Source organism: Ambystoma mexicanum, chromosome 13 (genome assembly GCF_040938575.1).
Source record: "Ambystoma mexicanum isolate Mex_15411 chromosome 13, UKY_AmexF1_1, whole genome shotgun sequence".
In the NCBI taxonomy this organism is placed as follows: Eukaryota; Metazoa; Chordata; class Amphibia; order Caudata; family Ambystomatidae; genus Ambystoma; species Ambystoma mexicanum.
Genome location: NC_090938.1, coordinates 522195148 through 522216947, shown reverse-complemented (window position 1 = coordinate 522216947; position 21800 = coordinate 522195148). Strand labels below are relative to the sequence as shown.

The following is a 21800-nucleotide window of genomic DNA, read 5'->3' as shown; positions in this document are numbered from 1 at the left end:
TGTGCAATGGCATACATTGCATTCTCCCACCCCGGTGGTGCACGGCCACCGCATTGATGGACACCACACCTGTTGGGCCCAAGGAGATGTGGTCCTTGCTGTGCTGGCACTGCATGTAGCTGCAGGACTGCATTCCTCCGTCGATCTGCTGCCCCAGGAACAGGAGCAACTGGTGTGGAGCGTGACCCTGCACCTGTAACCACCACAGGTGGACATTCCAACACTGACTGGCTCCTTGAGGGCTCAACCCCCACTGCAGGTGTGGCGGACAGAACAGCATCCACTGCAGAATCACCCACCAGCGACGGCACATATTGATGAGCATCCGATTCAACATCAGAGTCAAATAGATCCTCAGAGCCATACCCAGAGCCAGGCCTGGACAGGATGGCCTGGAGCACCAATGGATGTTCGCAGCCTACCACCCCACGACCACCACTGGTGCATGGTTGTTGACCTGAACACTCGACCTGTCTGCCATCTCCTCCTCCTCCTCCTCCTCCTCCTCCTCCTCCTCCTCCTCCTCTGCTTCCGGTGCCTCATCACCTGTAACAAAATAAAAAAACACATGAGCACACATGTCAGCAGCACATACCACACACATAGACAACACAATACTGACAGCCAACACATGAAGCAGCCATGTCACACACGACACAAACTCTGGCATGCATGCAGTGGCAATGAACTGGAAGGGGACCCTGAAAGCAGACATAAATGCATATCAAATGTGAAACCCACACATGTACTGTATGTTATATATCACCTGCATTACACACAACCTTCTGGCAGGCATAGATCTTAGCTGAAAATGACAGTTGTCAACAAAGATGGCACGTAGCATAGCCAAGGCACAATTCCCAAATACCCACAGCATTAAGTCAAATAGAACTGTCTATTACACATGTAAAATGCCTGTCAACATGCACTACAAGAAATTAAATATCAACAAAGTACATGTGTCATAGGATGCAACAACGCCAGTGCATTGAAATACAGTGAAGGGAGGCACATGGATACATATATGCCAGGTCACATTGACATCACACAAGTGAATAGGCATGTTGAAGGGTGAAACATGAATCAGAAGTGCGTGGGTGCAGTGCAGCACATGTGTATGTCCTCAACTATCAACAGAACCAAAGAAATGTAGTGATGTCAATCACGTGACATGGCGGCACTGTAAGGGCAAGTGCAGTCATCATGTGCAAAGTGTTGGCACTGGGTTGTAGGGATGTAGTGAACCCCCCTATGCCCCAAGCTCCCGGGGAATGGCAGGAAGGCAGTGCATGGATCTGAATGGCTGACCAGAGTACTGTGAAGTTGCAGACAGTGTTGGCAGGTGTCAATTGCATCATCTCATTCAACTGAGACTACAGCAGATGAGGGGGATAGTAAGCAGGACACATGAGGAACCATCACAAGTACATCTATACATGCAGAAGCCACAACACCAGTAGCTTAGAGGCAGGGTGGCTGTAACAGAGGGAGGCCTGTGCTCGACACAGACAAGGACACCCTAAACATGCGCGTGATGGTGACCCTGAGTGAGCATGATATGGATGGCCAAATACCATGAGACGGATAAAATACAGTACAATTAGTAGCCTGCCACGGACCCATAGGGGCTTGCAGGGAAGGCACATGGTCCAGGAATGAACACTCAGGTCCACTCTGAGCCTGTGCCAGCTGCACGGTCCAAGTGAGATACCCTGCATCAAGGACAAAGGATGTGCCCCACAGTACAGGTTTGGCAGGGTTGAAGAGGGACGTGTGCATGTACACAGGAATGGGGAACAGGCCATTGCAGTAGACTAATCACCAGAAACATGGAGAAAGTGAGCTGCAGTGTGGTGAAGAGGCAAGGAAGCATGCCCGTGAGGAGGAGCAGCTTGCAGGGTGACCTCACATAGCCGTCAGTCATGTGACGACATAGGCCGAGTGTTGAGTGGAACTACACCACAGGCTATATGCTAACATGTCAGTAAGCTCGAACATTTTTAGGAGAGGCCGCAGAGTGACTTGTATGTAAGTAGGGTGCATGTGTGCTGATGAGGACTTCCCCCGGGTGCAGCACATGGCCTGCATGCAGACTGCATCACTACAAGCATGCATCAGTCAAGCATTGCATGTGTCACACATGGCACTCATGAATACATAGCCTGAATTGGCAGTCAATCACAGCACATCACACAAGCAACACACACATGGGCTGGACACATAAGCATCAACACTCACCAGACTTTGCATCATAATCTGGCAGCTCTCCCACTCCCTGGATAAGTCCCTGATCGATGAACTCTGCAGCGATTTCCTCGTGCAGAGTGAGTTCATCCTTCTATGGTGGTGGTCCACTGCCAGTCACGAGAGTCGGAGTAATTAGAGGCCCGCTTTTGTTTTGCACAGCGTCGGAGGTCAGTCCAACGCTTGTAGCAATCCTGAGCTGTGCGCCTCTAATATCCCATGGCACTGACACTTTCCGCAATGAACTGCCAGTGGACCTGACGCTGGGCAGGCGTAGTAGGCAACCTGAGCCCACCAGCATATCGCGGTTGTGTGCCGACATGTAGTCCACAAGGAAGTCCAGTAACTTTTTATTGAAAGGCTTCTTCCTTGCTGTGCCGGAGGCCAGAGCTGTGTCCGAGGTCCCAGCCTCTTGCGCAGAAACACACTACCTCCTCTTGGCCTGTTGTGTGGACCCTGAGTGACTAATGCAGCTCTGGTCAGTAGGGGCAGTGGTGATGGTGGACTGGCCAAAGGGAGTAGTAATAGGCATGAGGACGGAAGGCCTGGATTGTGTAATTGGATGCTGGGTGCTGTTGCCAGGACCCAGTGGCACAACTGCCTCAGTGCCAAGGGCTGTGACCAACACAGTCCTGGCTGGCAGACTCACTGCCGGGGTGGTTTTGGCTGCATCTGCCCCTGCAGTTCCCACCACCTGGGTGCTCGGGGCAGCAGATGTCACCACTGCTCCAGATATATGTGCCTTGGTCACAGCTACCTTAGGCACACATGGCTTGGCCTTCCTCACCTGAAAATCTACCTGGGAGTCCTCCTGTGCAAAGGCAGCCTGCGCTGGCTGACCATGAGCATGGGTGGTGGTGGTTGCCGCAGCTGCACCTGCAGCTTCCACTACCTGGTGGCCCATGACAGCAGAGGACAGTGGCTGTGGGGTCAGATGTGTGCTGGGGATTTCTGCAGCATCTCCCCCCCTGAGGCGCTGGGGTGGTGGCATGGCTGTCCCAGCATGTGGCTGGACATCCTGGCCCTGTGGAACAGCCTGGCAACATCTCCCTTGGCCTCCGAGGACTCCCTGGCCACATGCCCCACCACGCCCAGCCCTAGGAGGTCACCCAGCTTTGCCACCCTTCCCTTTTGGTGGCCTACCAACCATGGCACAGATGGACCATTGCAATGGGAGGCGCACACAGCAATTGTCCTGGGCAATTGGGGTGAAGCGGGCAGGATATGTGATGTTAGACGCACCCCTGGGATCCTGCGAGGCTGTATGTGATCCCTGGTGAATAAAGACGGGTCAGGCAATGCTCAGGCACCCCAAAAAATGATTATAAACGTGCACGCAACCCCTGGAATATAAACCTCCCGCAGTACGCCGTGGCACCCAGGGACACAAAGAAAGTGTACGTGTAGAACACGCAGGCTACTCTGACCTCGAAAACGGGGTACGCGATACACAGAGGGAACCACAGTGGGGAAAATAAGCATGCGTGACTCACCGTCTGCCTTGCGTGGAAAAGAAAAACACATGTGCGTGTGCATGTAGGCAACTCCCCCGCCAAAACAAGAAGTACAAACTTTAAGTGCTGTGAAGATGTCATGTGTGAACCCACAAGTAGTAGAAACACACGCGTCTCAACGAAAAGCATGTACAGCGAACTGCTGTTCCGCAGGGACCTTTAACCCGTGTTGAAGGCAACACCTGCGCGCATCACTTCGCTTACGCGCTAAGGGCCGTTCCTCAAATTTCACACTAACGCGCCGTTTGTCATGTGCGGGGTCACTCTGCATCAAGCTGGCCACGCGACTACACATGGACGACCACACTTCTGCCCACAAGGCCACTTACCTGCCCCCCCAAAGCCCTGAGCAGCCTCCTACGAGCCATCTGCTGCTGCCAGCCAGCCTGCTGCCAACGTGCCCTGCAATTAGGTGCCTGCACAGAATAGCCAGAGGTCCTGTTGCTGCCACCACCTCTGCTGGAACAGAAGACTCCTGACTGCTGTTCCATCGCTTACAGCCCAGCCCCAGGACCCAGTTGCCCACCCACACCTGCCTCAGGGGTTGCCATGTCAGACTAAGCAACATCTGGGGTAGTGGCAACCCCCATCAGAGAGGCAGAGGGCTGCCAGCTTCACTGCCAATGAAGTTGGCATCCTGGTGGAGCAAGTCCTGGGGCATTATGATACCCTCTTCTCGTCATCACGCCTCGACAAGGAAGGACGGAGGAGGATCTGGAAGGAGATTGTGGGTGCTATCAACGAGGAGGGGATGGCACCCCGTGACTACAAGCATGTTGTGAAGCACTGGGAGGACTTCATGTCCAGGACCCTATATAAGGCCCGGCGCCTCATCGAGGATGAGGATGGAGTGGGGCGCCGGGGCCAGTTGAGCAACATACAGATGAGGGTGCTGGAGCGCACACACCCAGCGCTTCACCACCAGGTCCTCGAGTTGCAGACCCATCCGGAGTCAAGTGGCAAGTGTCCATGTGTTCATGTCCAGCGTAGTGCATGTTGAGGTGTGGCAGGAGTGGGCACCTCGGCCTTATGACTAGCATACTAGCATGCCCATGTATGCATGGATGGATGTCTTTGTGCAGGGACATGATGGTGCTGCATGTGAGTCCAGTCAAGCGTGTTTCACATCAGTGGTGCAATGCATGATGTACACCAGCATGTGACAACGCACACATGTTTGCATGCCTGTGTCTGTCCTGGGCCATGTATGGGGTGTGAGACATGGATGCTTATGCCACCTTCATGGGCGTGCACAGTGTACATGTGCGTGTGTCTGAGTGGCGAGTGTGTGACTGGGAAACGCCAAGGATGCATGACACATGGCCATCTCTGTTCCTGATTGACTGGTGCAGCACAGTTGCCAATGTGTGCTCTGGGACAGGAGGTGGACATGGCCAGATGCATGACTGTCCGGTGGTGTGTGTGTGTGTATCCGATGTGCATGTCCCATGATGCATGCAAGGTTCAGCCCCCCTTCTGATGTTCCCACAGTGCCTTGGACATGGATGAAGATGTCTGTTGCACGTGCCATGCTTGTTTGTGGATGTGTGTTGCTTGCACTGACCCGTGTGTTGTGGAGAGTGATGATGGTAGTGACGTTTGACAGTGCCACACATGTGCAATGGCTTTGTGTCTTGCAGACTGTTGTTCGGTACCCTGATGGTTGTGTTCAATGTCTCTCTATCTACAGCATCGATGGAGGAAGAGGACGAAGATGGCAGATACGGCGCTGTGGAGCTAAGCCCAGTCAGCCTCCAATGTTGCAGCCCATCACACGTGACCATACCCCACAGGCAGCCCACACCACAGGGGACCACCCAACACCCCTGACTATGCCCCGCTGGCAGCCCATCACGCGTGTCCATGCCCTGCAGGCAGCCCACACCACTGGGGACCCCCCCTACACCCATGACCATGCCCCACAGGCAGCCCATCACCCGTGACCATGCTCTGCAGGCAGCCCACTCCACAGGGGACCCCCTACACCCATGGCCAAGCCCCACAGGCAGCCCATCACCCGTGACCATGCGCCGCAGGCAGCCCATCACACATGACCATGCCCCGCAGGCAACCCACACCACATGGGACCCCCCCTACACCCATGGCTAAGCCACGCAGGCAGCACATCACTCGTGGCCATGCACCACAGGCAGCCCATCACACGTGACCATGCCCCGCAGACAGCCCACACCACAGGGGACCACCCAACACCCCTGACCATGCCCCACTGGCAGCCCATCACACATGTCCATGCCCCGCAGGCAGCCCACACCACAGGGGACCACCCAACACCCATGGCCATGCCCCGCAGGCAGCCCACGCCACAGATGACCACCCAACATCCATGGCCATGCCCCGCAGGCAGCCCACACCATAGGGGGGGGACCCCCCAACACCTGTCACACACGCGCAACCCTTTCCACACGATTTGGCTGGCACGAGCAGGGTACATGTATTCGCGCGGTTACAGTAGGCCTATTTTTATGCGATTTGGCTGCCGCGAGCAGGGTACGTATATTCAAGGGGGTGCAAGAGTAGATTTTCACACATTTTGGCTGCCGTGAGCGGGGTACGTGCAGTTTTTCACGTAATCACGGTGTAGGGGGGCTGTATGCTGTTCCAGGGTTAGCGCGGCCCTTTGCGCCATATTGGGGATTACTATGCTTTTTCTGGCGCAAGGGGTGTTCTTAGGGGCGTTACTGGCGCTGCTGCATTTTCGCTGTGCCATGGTTGCAAATGGCTCGGAAATCCATGAATACACAGTGCGCCAAAATGCTGTTTTGCGCTGCGCCTGGCGCTCGCGTGGCGCACGCTCCCTCTCTACACCAGGCGCATGCGCTACTTCTGTGCTGAATTCCATGAATTGACCCAAAGGTGTTTTCAAATTATTGCAAAATGGTTATTGAATTGCATATTGTTTTGAATTGCATGGGATTTTTCATTTGTGTATTTTGTGATTCCCACTGATCCCATGCACAAGTCAAAATTGTGGGCAGACGTCAGGTATGTTTTTTTGTAAAAAAGATGTTGAGGGTAATAATGGCAGGCAAATGGCAGAGGGTGGCAAAAGGGCCACAAGGCCCTGACTGAGCAGAGCCCAAGTCTACTTACTGCTTCTTCTGAGGTGATGCGTCCTGCAACACACTGGATGCGAGGACAGGGGGAGTTCCTCGCAGAGTGAGAAGGTTGCTGGTTCCGGCTCAGCTGACACGTGGGAACCACCAATCCAGTGTCAGGGAGGATGGCCAGGGAGTGCATCGGAAGGAGGGCAGAGGGTGTGGAAGTGGGGCCTGGCTCACCGAACCCGGGCACCAAGCAAGAGAACTAAGGGCAGCCAGATGGCCAAAGGACCGAAAGCCCTGACCGAGAAAAGCCCAAGGCTACTTATTGCCTCTATTGAGGCGATGCATCCTCCTACACACTGGAGGCAAGAACAAGGCGAGTTCCCCGCCAAGTGAGAAGGTTGCTCTGTGTACATATAAATCACTTTTTTAGTCTCTCTGTTGTGTTACTTTGCACAGCCATTCGCCTGCAAGACAGAATTTACAACCTGAAAAGCTAATCAAGAGTCATGAATTTCTGCGTTTTACAAATAACTACTGAAAGGATTCGGAGCTATTTCCGTCTTCATTGATGTGTAAAAATCAACAAAAACTGAAAACTGGTCACCACACCTAGATTGTATGCAACTAGTGGACATGCTTTCACACGGTTAATAGGTATGCATTTATACATTATTTTTATGAGTACAAGCTTGATCGTGTGCTTAGCACAGCCACACAGACTATATCATCATCATAAACTTTATTTCGATCCCACAGATCATAAATGTCACATATAAAATTCATCAGAAACATGAACAACAATTAGTGACATATAAAAGAAGGGATAAGCAGATCTTTTAAAGCTCCATGTAAGTGGGGTGCATAGATTAGTTAATGCACTTTCTGGTTCCTTAGTTTATGATTGTTAAAAATGAACCTCTAACTGTTTGATGAATTGCTTCAATAGTGCCTTGAAAAAGCCAGAGGAAGGGCAATACACATGCACGTGCCTCCAGCGGAGTTATGTTGGCACCACTTTGAAATTATTAGACACCACTTTGAAATGAATAAGAAAAATTGTAAATCAATAGCAAAAATTGTAACTGAATATGTCTAAGGAATTGAATAAATTACTAAATTGTTAGTAACTAACAACTTTAAATCAACTCACTGAGGAGGCAACCCTGTAAGTTTAATTAAAGCGACAATAAAACAATTAATATAATCATAAAAAGGATGGTTTGTTGCGCAAAACTGGAGCATCATTCATCAAACAAGTAATACACTTTAGTCTTTTCCTCCAGGCTCGGTAAGGAACAAGTTACTTACCTGTAACTGTTGTTCTCCAGCATGGGTCTGGCATGGATTCACATGCTCATGAATATTCCCCGTCGTCAGGCTGGGAATCCTCGGTAAAGAAAAATCAGTATCAGTTTCGTTTCTGATCTGTCTTTCGTAGTAGTAACCAATCGCTGATCTCTGCGTCATACTGACCACAGCCAATGACTGCCATCTCCCTAAGCCCCGCCTCTGGCAGCCATCTTCAGATTTGGTAGCACGTGAAGTGGCAGTATGACCAAGTGAAGACCCGCAGAGGGGAAGGCGGGAGGGTTCGCATGTGAATCCATGCCAGACCCATGCTGGAGAACAACAGTTACAGATAAGTAACTTGTTCCTTCTCCAGCATGGGGTCTGGCATGGATTCACATGCTCATGAATAAAGAATACATAGCAGTACACACATGCACAACCACGGGAGGTGGCAACAGGCTCAACATTAAGCAATACAACAACTCAACATTAAGCATCTCTTACCTTCTCACCAGGCTCACCTTAGGCGAACAGGTTGTGCAGCACTGCTTGGCCGACCCTGGACTCCTCCCTGGAATCCCGGTCGACTCATTAGAATTTCGTGAAGGTGTGCGTCGACCTCCACGTAGCAGCCCTGCAGATGTCCAGCAGGGGCACAACAGATAGGAACGCCGTGGTAGCTGCGATCGCTCTGGTGGAATGGGCTCTCGGACGGCCGGGCAGTGGTCGGTTTGCCAACCGATGACAGCACATGATACAGCCGGAGACCCATCTGGAAATGGAAGCCTTTGAGAGAGCCTTCCCCTGATTGACAGGTCCAAAGTTCACAAAAAGTTGTGACGTCTTCCGAAAACTTTTCTTGCGGTCCACGTAGAACTTCAGCGCTCTAGCTACATCCAGCGAGTGCAAAGTCCTTTCAGCCGGCGATGAAGGCGACGGGAAGAAAACAGGCAACACCAAGGGTTCGTTGAGGTGGAAGTCCGACGGCACCTTGGGCATGAAAGAGGGGTGCGTCCTGAGCACTACCCTCGTGTCGTGAAAGGTCAAGTACGGGGGCTTGCAGGAAAGGGCCTGGATCTCTCCCACTCGTCGTGCAGAGGTGATGGCCACAAGAAACGCTGTTTTCCACGACAGGAACTTCAACGGAGCTGAGTGCAGAGGCTCGAACGGAGGTCCCATGAGCTTGGTCAGCACCACGTTGAGCTCCCACGCCGGGGCCGGAGCCTTCACCGGCGGGAACGATCTGAACAGTCCCTTCATGAATTCTTTCACCAGACGATGAGACCACAAAGACGTCCGTCCCGTGGTTCTGGTGTATCGGGAGATCGCAGCAAGATGAATCTTGATGGAAGCGTGCGCCAGTCCAGCCTTGGCCAGCGTCAGTAAGTACGGCAGTACTTAAGGAGCCGTAATCCATAGAGGGTTAATCTTCTGTGCATGGCACCAGACAGAGAACCTCTTCCATTTGTGTCCGTAGCATTTAATAGTTGAGGACGCCCTGGCCTTTGCAAGAACCTCTCTGCAGTCGGCCGGTATGTCGTAGCCTCCAAACTCTAACGCTGCAGGAGCCAGGCCTGCAAGTTCAGCGACTTCGGGTTGTGATGGAAGATGGCGCCTCCTTCCCTGGTGAGAAGATCTGCGTCCACTGGCAGCTTGATTGACGGGGACGCTGACAAGTCCAGAAGGTCGGGGAACCATATCTGCCTCTGCCACGCAGGTGCGACGAGGATCATCCTGCACCGTGACCTCTTGAGCTGGTTGATGAGCCGGATCAGCAACGGCAATGGAGGGAACGCGTAAAGAAACACGCCTCCCAGGGGGACGAGAAAGCATCGCCCATGCTCCTCGACTGGGGAAACCTGCTGGCGAACCTCCGGCACTTGGAGTTTGTCGCCGTCGCGAACAGATCGATCTGGGGAGTGCCCCACCGTCGGAAGAGGCGGTCCACTAGATCCTGTCGTAGCTCCTACTCGTGGCACGAGCGCAGCTCTCTGCTGAGCGAGTCGGCGATGGTGTTTTTTATTCCTGCCAGATGAAATGGCACCAGAAACATCCCTTGGGCGACGGCCCAATGCCACAGATTCTGCGCCTCCTTGGACAGGGCTGGGGATCTGGTACCGCCCTGCTTCCTGACGTAGAACATGGTGGTGGTGTTGTCAGTGAAGATCCTTACCTCCTTGCCCTTGAGGGATGGAAGAAAGGACCTGAGGGCCCAAAACACTGCCCGGAGCTCCAGGACGTTGATATGGAGGGACTTCTCCGTCGGGAGCCAAAGGCCTCTCACGTGCAGATTTTCGGTGTGTGCTCCCCACCCTTCCAGGGAGGCATCCGTGGTCACTGTCTTCTGGTGGCCCGGGGTCTGGAAGTCCATGCCCGACGTCAAATGCGCGCGGGTGCCCCACCACCGGATCGCTCGTCGGAAGCTCTCGTCGAGTGTGATCCTGTCCTCGAAGCTGCCCGTCGTCTGAATCCAGCGCGCGTCCAGGAACTCCTGTAACGGGCGCATCCGAAGCCTGCACAGGCGGATGAGATAAATGCAAGAAGACATCATTCCGAGGAGGGATTTGATGGACTTCACCCTGGCGGCGTCCGCAACCAGCATCCGCTGCACCTTGCCCAAGATGGCCCTCGTCCTTTCGTCCGACGGAGAGGCCAGAAGCGCCACTGTGTCGAGTTTCGCTCCCAGAAACAGCGCGTCTTGCGCGGGCACCAGGTGGGACTTGGCGTAGTTTATGGAGAATCCCAGGTCTGTGAGTAGTTGGACGGTCCTCGCCCTGTGCTCCGCGGCGAGTTCCCTTGTCTTTGCTCGGATGAGCCAGTCGTCCAGGTAGGGGTAGACGTGGATCCCCTCCAGGCGCAGCCGCGCCGCCACCTGTGCGAGGCACTTGGTGAACACCCTGGGTGCCGACCTCAATCCGAAGGGAAGGGCTCTGAACTGGTAGTGACGCCCTTGGACCACGAATCTGAGAAACTTTCGGTGTCCCTTTAGGATGGGGATATGGAAGTAAGCATCCTCCAAATCCAACGACGACAGGAAATCGCCCTCCTCCAGCTGACCCAGGACGTGCTGGAGGGTGACCATCCGGAACTTCTGTGCCTTGATGAATTTGATCAGTCGTCGTAGGTCCAGGATGGGACTCCATCCTCCCGTCTTCTGCTTCACGAGGAAGTATCTTGAGTAAACTCCGGAGCCCCGAAGCCTCTTTGGGACAAGCTCGATGGCGCCTTTCTTGAGCATCGCCTTTACCTCCAAGAGAAGCTGAGGGACGTGATGTTCCTTCCTGGCCACGGGGGGGGACGCGCGGGCACTTCTTTAGAAACTCGAGCGCGTGACCCTGGGCCAGGGCGTCCAGCACCCAACCGTCGGTGGAGATGGACTCCCACACGCTGATGAAGCTCGCCAGCCGGCCTCCCACCGGGGTGCTTCGGTGGGGGCCCGACCCGACGGCCGGTTCAGTCCTGCTTTGACGAGGCTTTGCCGCCTTGTCCTCCCTGGCGACGACGGCGGGGTCCGCCCGATTTGCCTCGTCCTCTGTATGCTTCCTGTTACGACGAACAGGCCGCTTGACGATAGGTGGAAAATCCGCCGCCGGAACCTTTGGAGGCACCCTGCTTGCCTCGCCGCTCCGAAAGGGCGGCCGTCGTTGCTAGAGAACACCAAGAGCCCGGGCCGTCTCCGTGTCCGTGTCCGTCTTGATGGCTTGTAGGGAATCGTCCACTGTTTTCCCAAACAGGTTGCTCCCCTCGAACGGCATGTCCAAGACTCTGGTCTGCACGTCCTGCCGGAAGTCCGTTGCCTTGAGCAATCCACGCCGTCTAAGGCACACGCCGTTGCCCAACTGGCGAAATCCAGTGTCAGCGATGTCCGTCGCTATCGTAATGGCGTGGTCTGACGCCACTTCTCCTTCCTGCAAGATCTCTAGGGCCTCCGCCCTCTTGTCGTCTGGTAGGAAGTCCAGCAGGGGGGCGATTTTGTACCACAACTCCCTGTCGTAGCGGGCTACGATAGTCAAGGCGTTGGCAGCCTTAATCGTCGTCGCTGCCGATGAGATGACTCTGCGTCCCATCGTGTCCAATTTCTTTCCCTCGCTGTCCGGCGGGGAGGTTGACGTAGAGGCCGAGGCCCCCCCCGCTTTCTTCCTGGCCGCCGCGGAGACGACCGAGTCCGGGGTCGGGTGTGCCCGAAGGCACAAGGGGGCCGCGTCCGGGACCCGGTGCTTCTTCTCGTACCGATCCCTTCTCGCAGGCGTTGTGGATGGATTCTTGAGGAGGGCGAGACCCTCATCCCAGATATCGTCCAGTAGAGGTACAGCGAGGACCGTCTTCCTCTTGGTCTCACGCCGTTGATAAAGGAAACCTTCCTTCTTCTCTTCCGGGCAGAGCGGGAAAAGCTCGGATGCCCTGGCGATCATGGCATGAAACGATCCAATCTCGTCGGGCGGGGAAGCCCGGGGAGGAGGTGACGACGGGAGATCCTCGTCGTAAACCTCGTCGTCTGTACCCGTCGCAGCCGTGTCCGTCCCCGTATCATCCCCACGGGTCGTGGACGGGGAGGAGGGCTGAGCAGGGCCCGATGGTTGAAAAGGAGGTGGAGGATGAATCCTTCTTCTCTTAGGAGGAGGGCTCCCAGAAGGGCCTGGCTCCGGGTCCCCCGTTGGGAGCGGTTCCTCTGTTGGTGGTAAGCACTGTATAGCCAACAAAATGGCCGCCGAGTTGTCTTGCGGCACTGGTTGAGGGGATTCCGACGGGCGGTCAGGAGCCCCGTCGGCACCCTTGACGTTATCGTTGTCTCCGACGTCGGGGTCCCTCCCGACGGGCTGGTCTTCTTCCACGCCAACGCCGTGGTTTAAGACTTCGATCAGCTCCTCTTCAGAGGTTGAGGCCGAATCCACGACGACCTCCTTCCCCCCTTTTTCTTCTCCGTCTGAGGTTTCATGGGGGTCCTGTCGATGGGCATGAAAGAGGACTCCCTCCGCGGTGGCAGGGAGACTCTGGGCCCCGAGGTCGCCACCACTGGTGTAGCCTCCACAGGCTGAGCCAGGGCCGCCGCGACTGTCTCGATAGAGGCCTTGGCCGGGTGGATCAAGGCTTTCACCACCTTAGGTGCGCTCACCGCCTTCTCCTTGGGGGGAGGGTCACCGCCTCGCTCCCCCTCCGATGGGGCCTTCGAGCTCGACCGGGGTCTCTCCAGGAGCTTCGCCGGGTGCTTGGCCTTCCTCTTACCCGAGCCAGAGCGTTGGCTCGTGGTTGATGGCACCGGAGAGGATGCGCCCTGCCTGGCACCCGTAGAGCCCAACCGTTCGGTGCTCCTGGTGCCAGCGGACTTGCGGTGCTTGGCCTTCTGTTGGGCCCCCGTCGCCGGGGCGCCCTCAAAGGTCTTAGAAGACCGCTCGGACTTCTTTTTCTCGCCCGACGGGCTCTTCCCTTCCAGCCAGTTGGCGAGACGCAGATGGCGGTCCTTCATGGTCCGCTCCGACATACTGCCGCAAAACGCACAGTCCTTCTCCACGTGCGTCTTGTCCTCATGCAGGCAGTAGAGGCAAAGGGAGTGTTCATCCTCCTTAAAGACATTCTGAAGCTGGCATCCAGGGCAGACCCTGAACAGCTTTCCGGGCATCGAGCTTCCCTTCTCCTGGGCCATGTCCGAGATGGGCCTGAGAAACTTCTGGAGTCCTCCAAAAGCGTGGCTCGACGAAATCTTCACCCTTGAGGGGCGTAGAAGAATCCGACACGGGTCCCCATTGATCGGATAAAGAAACGGTGGGGCTCGAGGCTCTTTTGACCGAAAAAGAGAACATTTTCCTATGAAAAAGCACGAAAAAAGCACTAAAGCTCGAGAGCAATAGCACGAGGATCCCAACACTTGAACGTGCGGTAAAAATCTGAAGATGGCTGCCAGAGGCGGGGCTTAGGGAGATGGCAGTCATTGGCTGTGGTCAGTATGACGCAGAGATCAGTGATTGGTTACTACTACGAAAGACAGATCAGAAACGAAACTGATACTGATTTTTCTTTACCGAGGATTCCCAGCCTGACGACGGGGAATATTCATGAGCATGTGAATCCATGCCAGACCCCATGCTGGAGAAAGAAAGTTTCCCATACAGTGGGTTGCTAATTCACAGTCCCCCGCCAAGCATAAGGAAAGAGCCTTATTCAACCTTCTTGTGTGGAATTGTTTGAACAATGGGATCACATATTTCTTTCTAACGTGGCAGTATTCTGAGCAAAATAAAATAAAATTGCGTTGTGCTTTCATCACAGTTCGGGCAAAAAGAGCACACTGCTGGTTAGAGCGGATTCCATTTTTGCTGCAGGCCAGCAAGTGGCAATATGCCAATGCAGAGCTTTGTGTAAAGGCTTCTCATCAAGGGCGGGTGCATTCGGTCTAAGTAGCCTTCGAAGCCTGGCTTAATCTTCCATAACATATATGAAGCCAGACTAGGCACATTTGCTATTTGTATGTAGGTTTCAGCCTCCCAGCTTTCTTAAGAATCTTTTAATGTGGGACTTGACGTTATTGCGAATTTACTCTGGTTAGGACCAGTAATTCCCCAGGCCCAAAGCAGAGAGCTCCTCCTTTATGGCCAAAAACCACAATACGTTTGCACATCCCGCCAGAGATAAGACATCCCCCCCTTACAGCACTTCTATACTTGTCCAGAAAACACAGGCTGCATCTTACAAATGAAGCCAACGCTCTGTAAATCCAATTCTGAATAAATCGGTGCATTCACAGACAAACCTAATATGTTTTTTTAGAAATGTATGTTCTGCTCTCTGTAACATGGTGATATTGCACATGCCCCAAAGTTCGGTCCCATACATGGCTGCCTTTCTTTTATAAATTTGCAGTGTAACAAGAGCACCGGCCCCATGATCCTGGGTGAATTGCGACACAGCCCCACTATGGGCAACTAGCTTGATTACTGCTCTGTTTGTCTGATCCCTCCATGAGCAATTGGTCATCATTCTTACCACTAGGTAATCATACTGAGTTACCTCTTCCATAGGGCCATCTGTAAGCCTAATATGAAGACAAGGGGCCCAATATGAAGACAAGGGGCCTCATTACGAGTCCGGCGGTAGCCGTGCCGGTAAAATCAGCAGGCTGCAGCCGGACTCGTGCATTTTTCTGGCGCTTGGCTCCACAGAAACACTGGGAGATTACGACCCCGGTGTTGCTGGAAGTCAGGCGCCGAAAAAAATAAGATCCCCATTCCCATTTGAGTCCTATAGGACTCTGAGGGAATGGGGATGAGGGAAGCACTGGCACCATTAATAACGGTGCTGGTGCTTCCCGGAAAGTCTGCGGCGGGTGCCGTCCTGCCTGCCTGGTCAGACTTGGTGGGCAGGACGGCAGCCGCCCGCAGATTCGGAGTGTGCCGGTCTGGTAACAACGGTGCTGGTAGGCTTACCAGCACTGTTGTTACCGGACCGGCATGCTCGTAATGAGGCCCAAGGTTTGCTCTTGGTCCTACATTGAGAGAATACCATTGAATGGGTTTTCTGCACATTTATTGCAAGGTCATTCTCCTTGCAGAAATTCTCGAAGATAACCAATTGCTTACGGAGACCCTGGGGAGTAAGAGACAACGGGACAGCGTCGTCGGCGAATAGGAGAATCGAATTCTCTCACTCGCTAATTGAGGTGCATCAGTGGACTTGGCAAGTAGGTCATTAAACCATTAATAAACAGAGAAAACAAGCTGACTATAAACACTGTACTACATGTATGATGTACTTAATTTAGGCATACAAAGAATGTGGAGTCTGCAGTGTTTTAGTACAGGTAGACACAAATACAAAGGAACATGATAGACCCGAGGACTCCGGATAGTGTGAAGTGATTTTTGAGGTTTCCTGTCCTTTGAGACCACACTAGGATGGGGAAAAGGCTGTGACTGGGAAACCTAGCGTGGTCTGATCAATCCTAAGTCATCTTAGGTTATGAAGGGAAAATGGCATCATGTGAATGACTACCTATGGCCAGACCTATCAAATGTAAATAACCATTGCAAAGTAAAAAACCCGGATTCCTCTCTGAAATTGGAAACAGCTGCTCCTTGCACGTATCAGTGGAGACTGTTAATGAAAACCAGACGTTGCACTTCCTGTTGACGAGGATGTTAACCACTGGGAGTAAAAGAACATGATCTATGTCTAGACAGACAACATAGAAAGGAAAGCATTGGTCAGCTGATTCACAGCATTGGCACATTCAGCAAGGTTCCCTGAAAGAAAATCCTCCATGTCTCGAAGTGTTTATCCAATATTTACTTCATCTGCTTTTTACTTCCATGCCCCCCTCCCCCCCTCCGCCGCCCCCCGAATCCGGTATATTAACTTTATGAAGTTACTACAACAGTGCTCCTGGGATGCATGCAAGCATGTTTAAAAAGCCACCAGTGATGAGGATGTGCCTTGCTGCTGTTTATGCACATCTATCTGCTTATGCAATCACTGAAGGAGAAGCAAACAAAAAAAAATACTTAATTGATGTCCATGACCCATGGATGCCTTAAGGCATTCGGTAACAACCTATGGTCTCGGTCAGTAGGAAGAGATGCATCTGCATAAATGAACACCAGTGGCGATTTAGGGTTATTGTCCCCTGTGGAATAATGGATCTGGCACATGCCATACTGTGCCAGTGTGGGCTCATTTAGGGTTCCGCCTGGCTGGGTTTCTGAAGTGAATATGCAGGTTGTCAGTGCTATTATAACATACTGTACTTTTCATAATCCAAAAAGGACCGATATGCAGATACCCGATAACAGACACGTTGCCCATTAATGGATATTTTAGAAATGAAAACAAAGCAGCCACACTTTCTCTAAGAGATCTGCGCGTACCACTCTGGCATCATTTACAAATATTTCAAGGAGACAGTCAAGGAGTCATGAAAAAAAGATACTAAGCAACATCACATAATACAAGATGTAATGTATGTACCAGTAGGTGGATCTTAAGTAGGGCATAGAAGGTAGATACAGTCATTCACTGCTGTTATAGTGTATAACACTAGCCAGAACAATGGCTATAGCATTAAAGTCAATGGGCCTCATTACACGGTAGGCGGTAAGGGTTTACCGGTACCGGTATTTTACCAGTAAACCCTTACCGCCTTACTTCGAGGTCCCTTTGCGGGTTGGGGAATTTAACGCCTGCTTTTTGCAGGCAGTAAAAACCAGCCCGCAAAGGGACCAGGGAGCTAATTACGGTACCGCAATTTGCGGTACCGTAATTAGCGCCTTCCCCATTCCCATAGAGCCCTATGGTGCAAAAATGGGAATGGGGAAAGGCAATGGTGGAAGGGGGAATTACCGCCCGCCAACCTTGGAATAGGGCGGTAATTCCCCTTTCCACCAAGGCGGTGCCGGTATTTTACCGGCATGAACCATGGCGCTAATAGCGCCATGGTTCACCGCCATCCGTGTTATGAGGCCCAATCAGTTGAGGGGTCAGTACAGAGTATAGTGAGGCCCTTATACAGAGGTTTACATTTGGAAAAACAGCACATTGTACAATGGGCAAGATGTCCAACGCTACTGGAACCCAGGCACGGGAGAAGGACATTTCATTTGCCAGTATCTGCAAGCATGAATGGCTGCCTTTGAAAAAAGTATAATGTAAAATGTTTGGCATCTATCGTGCCAATGGCTTGGAAAATACCAGAAAGGCAGTACAAAGACTGGCTAACGTGCTTGGATCGGAAATCTCCCCAAAGGATGCACGCCTTTATTCAGGTCGTACACAACGGCAGTTCTACTCATTGATTATTGTGCATTTGTTTTTGTTTTTTATTTATTTATTTACATTTTACAGACATAACATTAAACATTCATAAAATCAAGTGCACAGAGTCAAGTTACAGAAGTAATTGTACATGAAAGCAGGAAAATCAAAAACCTATAGAACTAACCCTATCAAAACCACCCACCCCCCCCCAAAAAATAATCTTTAGTAAAAATCAACACATTTTCCCCAGATCTTATCACAAGAGGTCAGTTTATTGTGCATTTGTAAGGTGCTTATACATCAGACATTGTGTTTCAAAGCGCCCACAGGGCAGAGAGGAAGGAACATGGGAACAAAGGCGATAAGAATAAGTAGGAGAATGGGGAAGGGCAGACCTACTAGGCCATGTGAGCATTCAGAACGTGCAAGTGCATGAAGAGAGTGAGGGACAGGGAAGGGTGGGGGCTAAGTGCTAGGAGTTCCAAAAAGTGCAGAGGAGTAAGTTGTGTGCAACAGTAAGTGCCTGGCAGAGGTCGCTTGGTAGAGTGATCTCCTGCCATTAATCAGGCTGGTCCGATAGCACAGCGAGTTGAGCGCTCGTTCTGACATCCGTGCATAGCCTGCAGACACAGGTTTGAGTCCCGGCAGGGTCAACTCAGCCTTTCATCCTTCTGAGGTCAATAAACTGAGTACCACAAAGATAATTATTGCAGCGATCAGCTACCTGCGGGTTTGTAGTGCTATATAACAAAAACTAGTTAGTTATAAGTGCAAACCTGTGAGAGCGTAAGCCAGTGCGTGCCTGAAGGCAAGTGCGGGGGTGGTGCGAAAGGCTGAAGGCAATTGGCCCGAAGGACAGGACCCAGAAGGAAAAATAAGGTCCCAAGCCACCAGTCTCAGCGACTGTGTGGTATTAGCATGGGAATGTGAGAGGGAACGAGGAGATGAAGAGGAAAGTCTTGAGGGGCTTCTGGAATTTGAGAAGAACCAGCTCAAGACGGAGAAGAGGCTGTTCCAGAGGGAGGAGCCAGTCGAGGGGAGAGATCTGCCACCATATTGCTGCTTAGAGAAGCTCCCGACACGCATAGAGTTGGAGCCGGAGGAGTGTATGGATCTGGAAGGAGAGTATTTGGTGAGCGGGCTAGTACATAGATTGGCCTTATGGATTATGCAGAGGGATTTGAATGTGATCCTAAGAGCCAGTGGAGGGATTTTAGGGCTGGAGAGATATAGTCCCGGGGCTTAAAGATAAATCTTGCAACCCTGTTCTAGACAAGCTGGAGGGGCGGAGGAGAAGGGTAGATTAAGGAAGAGACTGTTGCAATAGTCAAGCCTAGATAGTACCAGTGCTCTGGAGACGTTGAGCTTCTGGGGAAAAGTGAGCAAAGGAAGGATGCCTCGAAGGAAGTGGAGTTGAAAATGAGCCATCTTCAGATCCAAGATGTGAGGGATGAAAGAGAGAGAGAGGAGTTGAAGAGGATGCCAAGGTTTCTGGCTTGAAATGCAGGAGAAGGTGCAGAGCCCATAGAGGGTGGCCGGAGTGAAGGAAGGAAGGAGGGAGCCGGAGTCCCAATAGGAAGGATCTCGGTCATGCTGGCATTGAGGCAGAGATCATTGAAGGCACACCAGGACTGGATGGCAGATAGGCAGTCAGGAATGGTGGAGGAAGAAGGGGGAGCATCAGAGGGAAGTTTGAAGAAGAGTTGGGTGCCATCTGCATAACACTGGAAGTGGGGGGAGAAAGAGATAAAATGAGCAAGTGAGCGAGATAGACGTTAAAGAGCAAGGGTGAGAGGTTAGAGCACTGGGTAACGCCACAGGTGGAGCCAGAAGTAGGAGAGGAGCAAGTGCCCAGGATAACCTGGGAGGGACGGTCAGAGAGGAAGGAGGTCAGCCAGTCCAGTGCCCGCTCCGTGTTACCAAGGGTATCACAGAGCCATGTTATGAGGATGGGCGTTTCCACAATCCAATCACTTTGCTACAGAAGTGTGAGTCGCAAACTCCAACTTTTGATCCATACCAACTGGTTTTGATTGCTTGAATAGGGTTCTAAAAGCTTTATTTAGCCAAAGCTGTTTGGCGTCACCTGTCTTTACCATGCTGCAAATATAACGCAGGTCTTCACAGCGACACCCTTGTGAGGTGGCAAAGAACAGTGCCACAGGGAGTGGTGTGCCTCTTTACGTCGGTTGGTGGGCACGGAGTGGGCAGGGTGACGAAGGACGGTTTGGAAGTAGAGGATGCAGACCCACTGTCTAAAGCGGGTCTTCACAGCGGATCTTCACAGATCTGCGGATCTTCACAGCAATGCCAACAGTTTCGGCTTTTGTGTAGCCATGGGAAAGGCATTTGCCAGGGCCTGCCATAGTGGCCCTAACTAGCCATTGATTGTAACAGCTGCAAAATTGTGAGAGTACCTGGCCATATAATAGCATTGACTGGCAAATGCCTAAAATTCATGCACAAAAATTGTTGGCTTTGCCAATGCTTGTTTTCACAGAACTTCAGTGAAGGACACACATAGTGCTTATAAATACAGTGGCTGAAGTCAAACCTGGTTAAGACATTTTTATTACACCAGTAGCACATTTACAACTCCAATTAAGTTAATGGGCCATATTACAAGTTCTGTGGTATCCCAGCGGTAAATCCAGCAGGATACCACCAAACAGCAAAACTGTTACTGGCACCTACCTGGTCTGTCGGAATTACTGCCAGATTACATGTGCCAGTAAGGGTATGTTAATCCCCATTCCATGGAGTCCCATAGGACTCTATGGGGCGATTACCGCTATTGCCGGTAATACGGGCTGTTTTTTGCCAGTGGGGTGCCTGACTTACCTCCAGCACTTGGCTGGAGGTAAATCAGGCCTTCCCGCTGGCAAACTTGTAGTAGGCCATTCTGCAAACGTGCCAGTAAATGGAATTGCTTCGAAGCATCTGAAGGGACGGGGTGTCCATAGGGGTCTTTTAAGTATTCTTGGCATTGAAAGATTCCAGATCAGTTAAGTGCAATGGGAAGGGAGCAGGAGAAATGACAGTACACAAATGTACACAAATGTAAATACATAGAAAGGGAAAATGATATCAATATAGAGCCTAGGTGCATGGCCACCAAGCCCACACATTCTAAAACGGAGACAGGCAACATCCAGGCTACATAGGTCTTGGTGGATTTCCCAGGTAGCAAATCTGGAGAAACGTTTTTATGAACCTAAATGTGTTAAACTTTGTTTCGGTTCGTCTAGTGTCGTTCTAGCTTCCCGTTCTTGACCCTCCAGGTCCACCCTGAGGTGCAGTCTGATGCCAGAGTGCAGTGCAGCTCAATCCCAGAGTCAGGGACCTCCATGTCATACTCCACGTGCTGGTCATTCTTCATCACCAGGCTGAACGAGGGGGTTTTAATCTGTGGATCGAAACAAAGCAGAGTGTTAAGTGTAGCCTTTCACAGACACACTGCCCCTGGAATGCTGGAAAGTGCATTTCGAAGATTTGGATCTATAGACCACTCAGATTTGGTGAAGATCATCCCTGAAAATGACAAGCTCTGTGGAATATACCGGATATTAAACCGCCTGCCTGTATAAAAACAGCAAGTCCACGGATAACGTCTTCAAACGTAGAACAGTCCCAGTATGTGTGCATTTCCACTGATTTGTACATATACAAGAACGTTGAGAGAGAACTTCTCCTAAATTCCATTAGGCAACTTCTCAGAGAGAACGGAAGGCAATGACGTGCCACAGACCTACGGCTGCAGTCATGATGCCATAATTGGTGCAAGCCAGCCACATGGCAAACCAAACGTTCGTCTGACTCGTAAAGCTGGTTTCAAAGCAGTTTTTTGCCAGTTATTTGGATGCACAATTGTCCACTGTAGGCTTTTCTCTTACATATGGCATGCAGTGATTTTGGAGAGATTCCCTTTTAAAACCTGTTGCAAGTG

The 21800-nt window shown here is 51.9% G+C and overlaps 1 protein-coding gene across 2 annotated transcripts in view; it reads right to left on the bottom strand.

The window, feature by feature from the left end:
• Positions 1–17902: 17902 nt before the first annotated feature.
• Positions 17903–21800, bottom strand: part of MAP3K14 (mitogen-activated protein kinase kinase kinase 14) — a 204215-nt gene continuing 200317 nt past the window's right edge. For both annotated transcript variants that reach the window (XM_069634217.1, XM_069634218.1), the window contains exon 16: positions 17903–21260. In XM_069634217.1, coding sequence (XP_069490318.1) covers positions 21099–21260 — 162 coding nt within the window. In that variant the 3' untranslated portion in view covers positions 17903–21098. The remainder of the gene's footprint in view (positions 21261–21800) is intronic.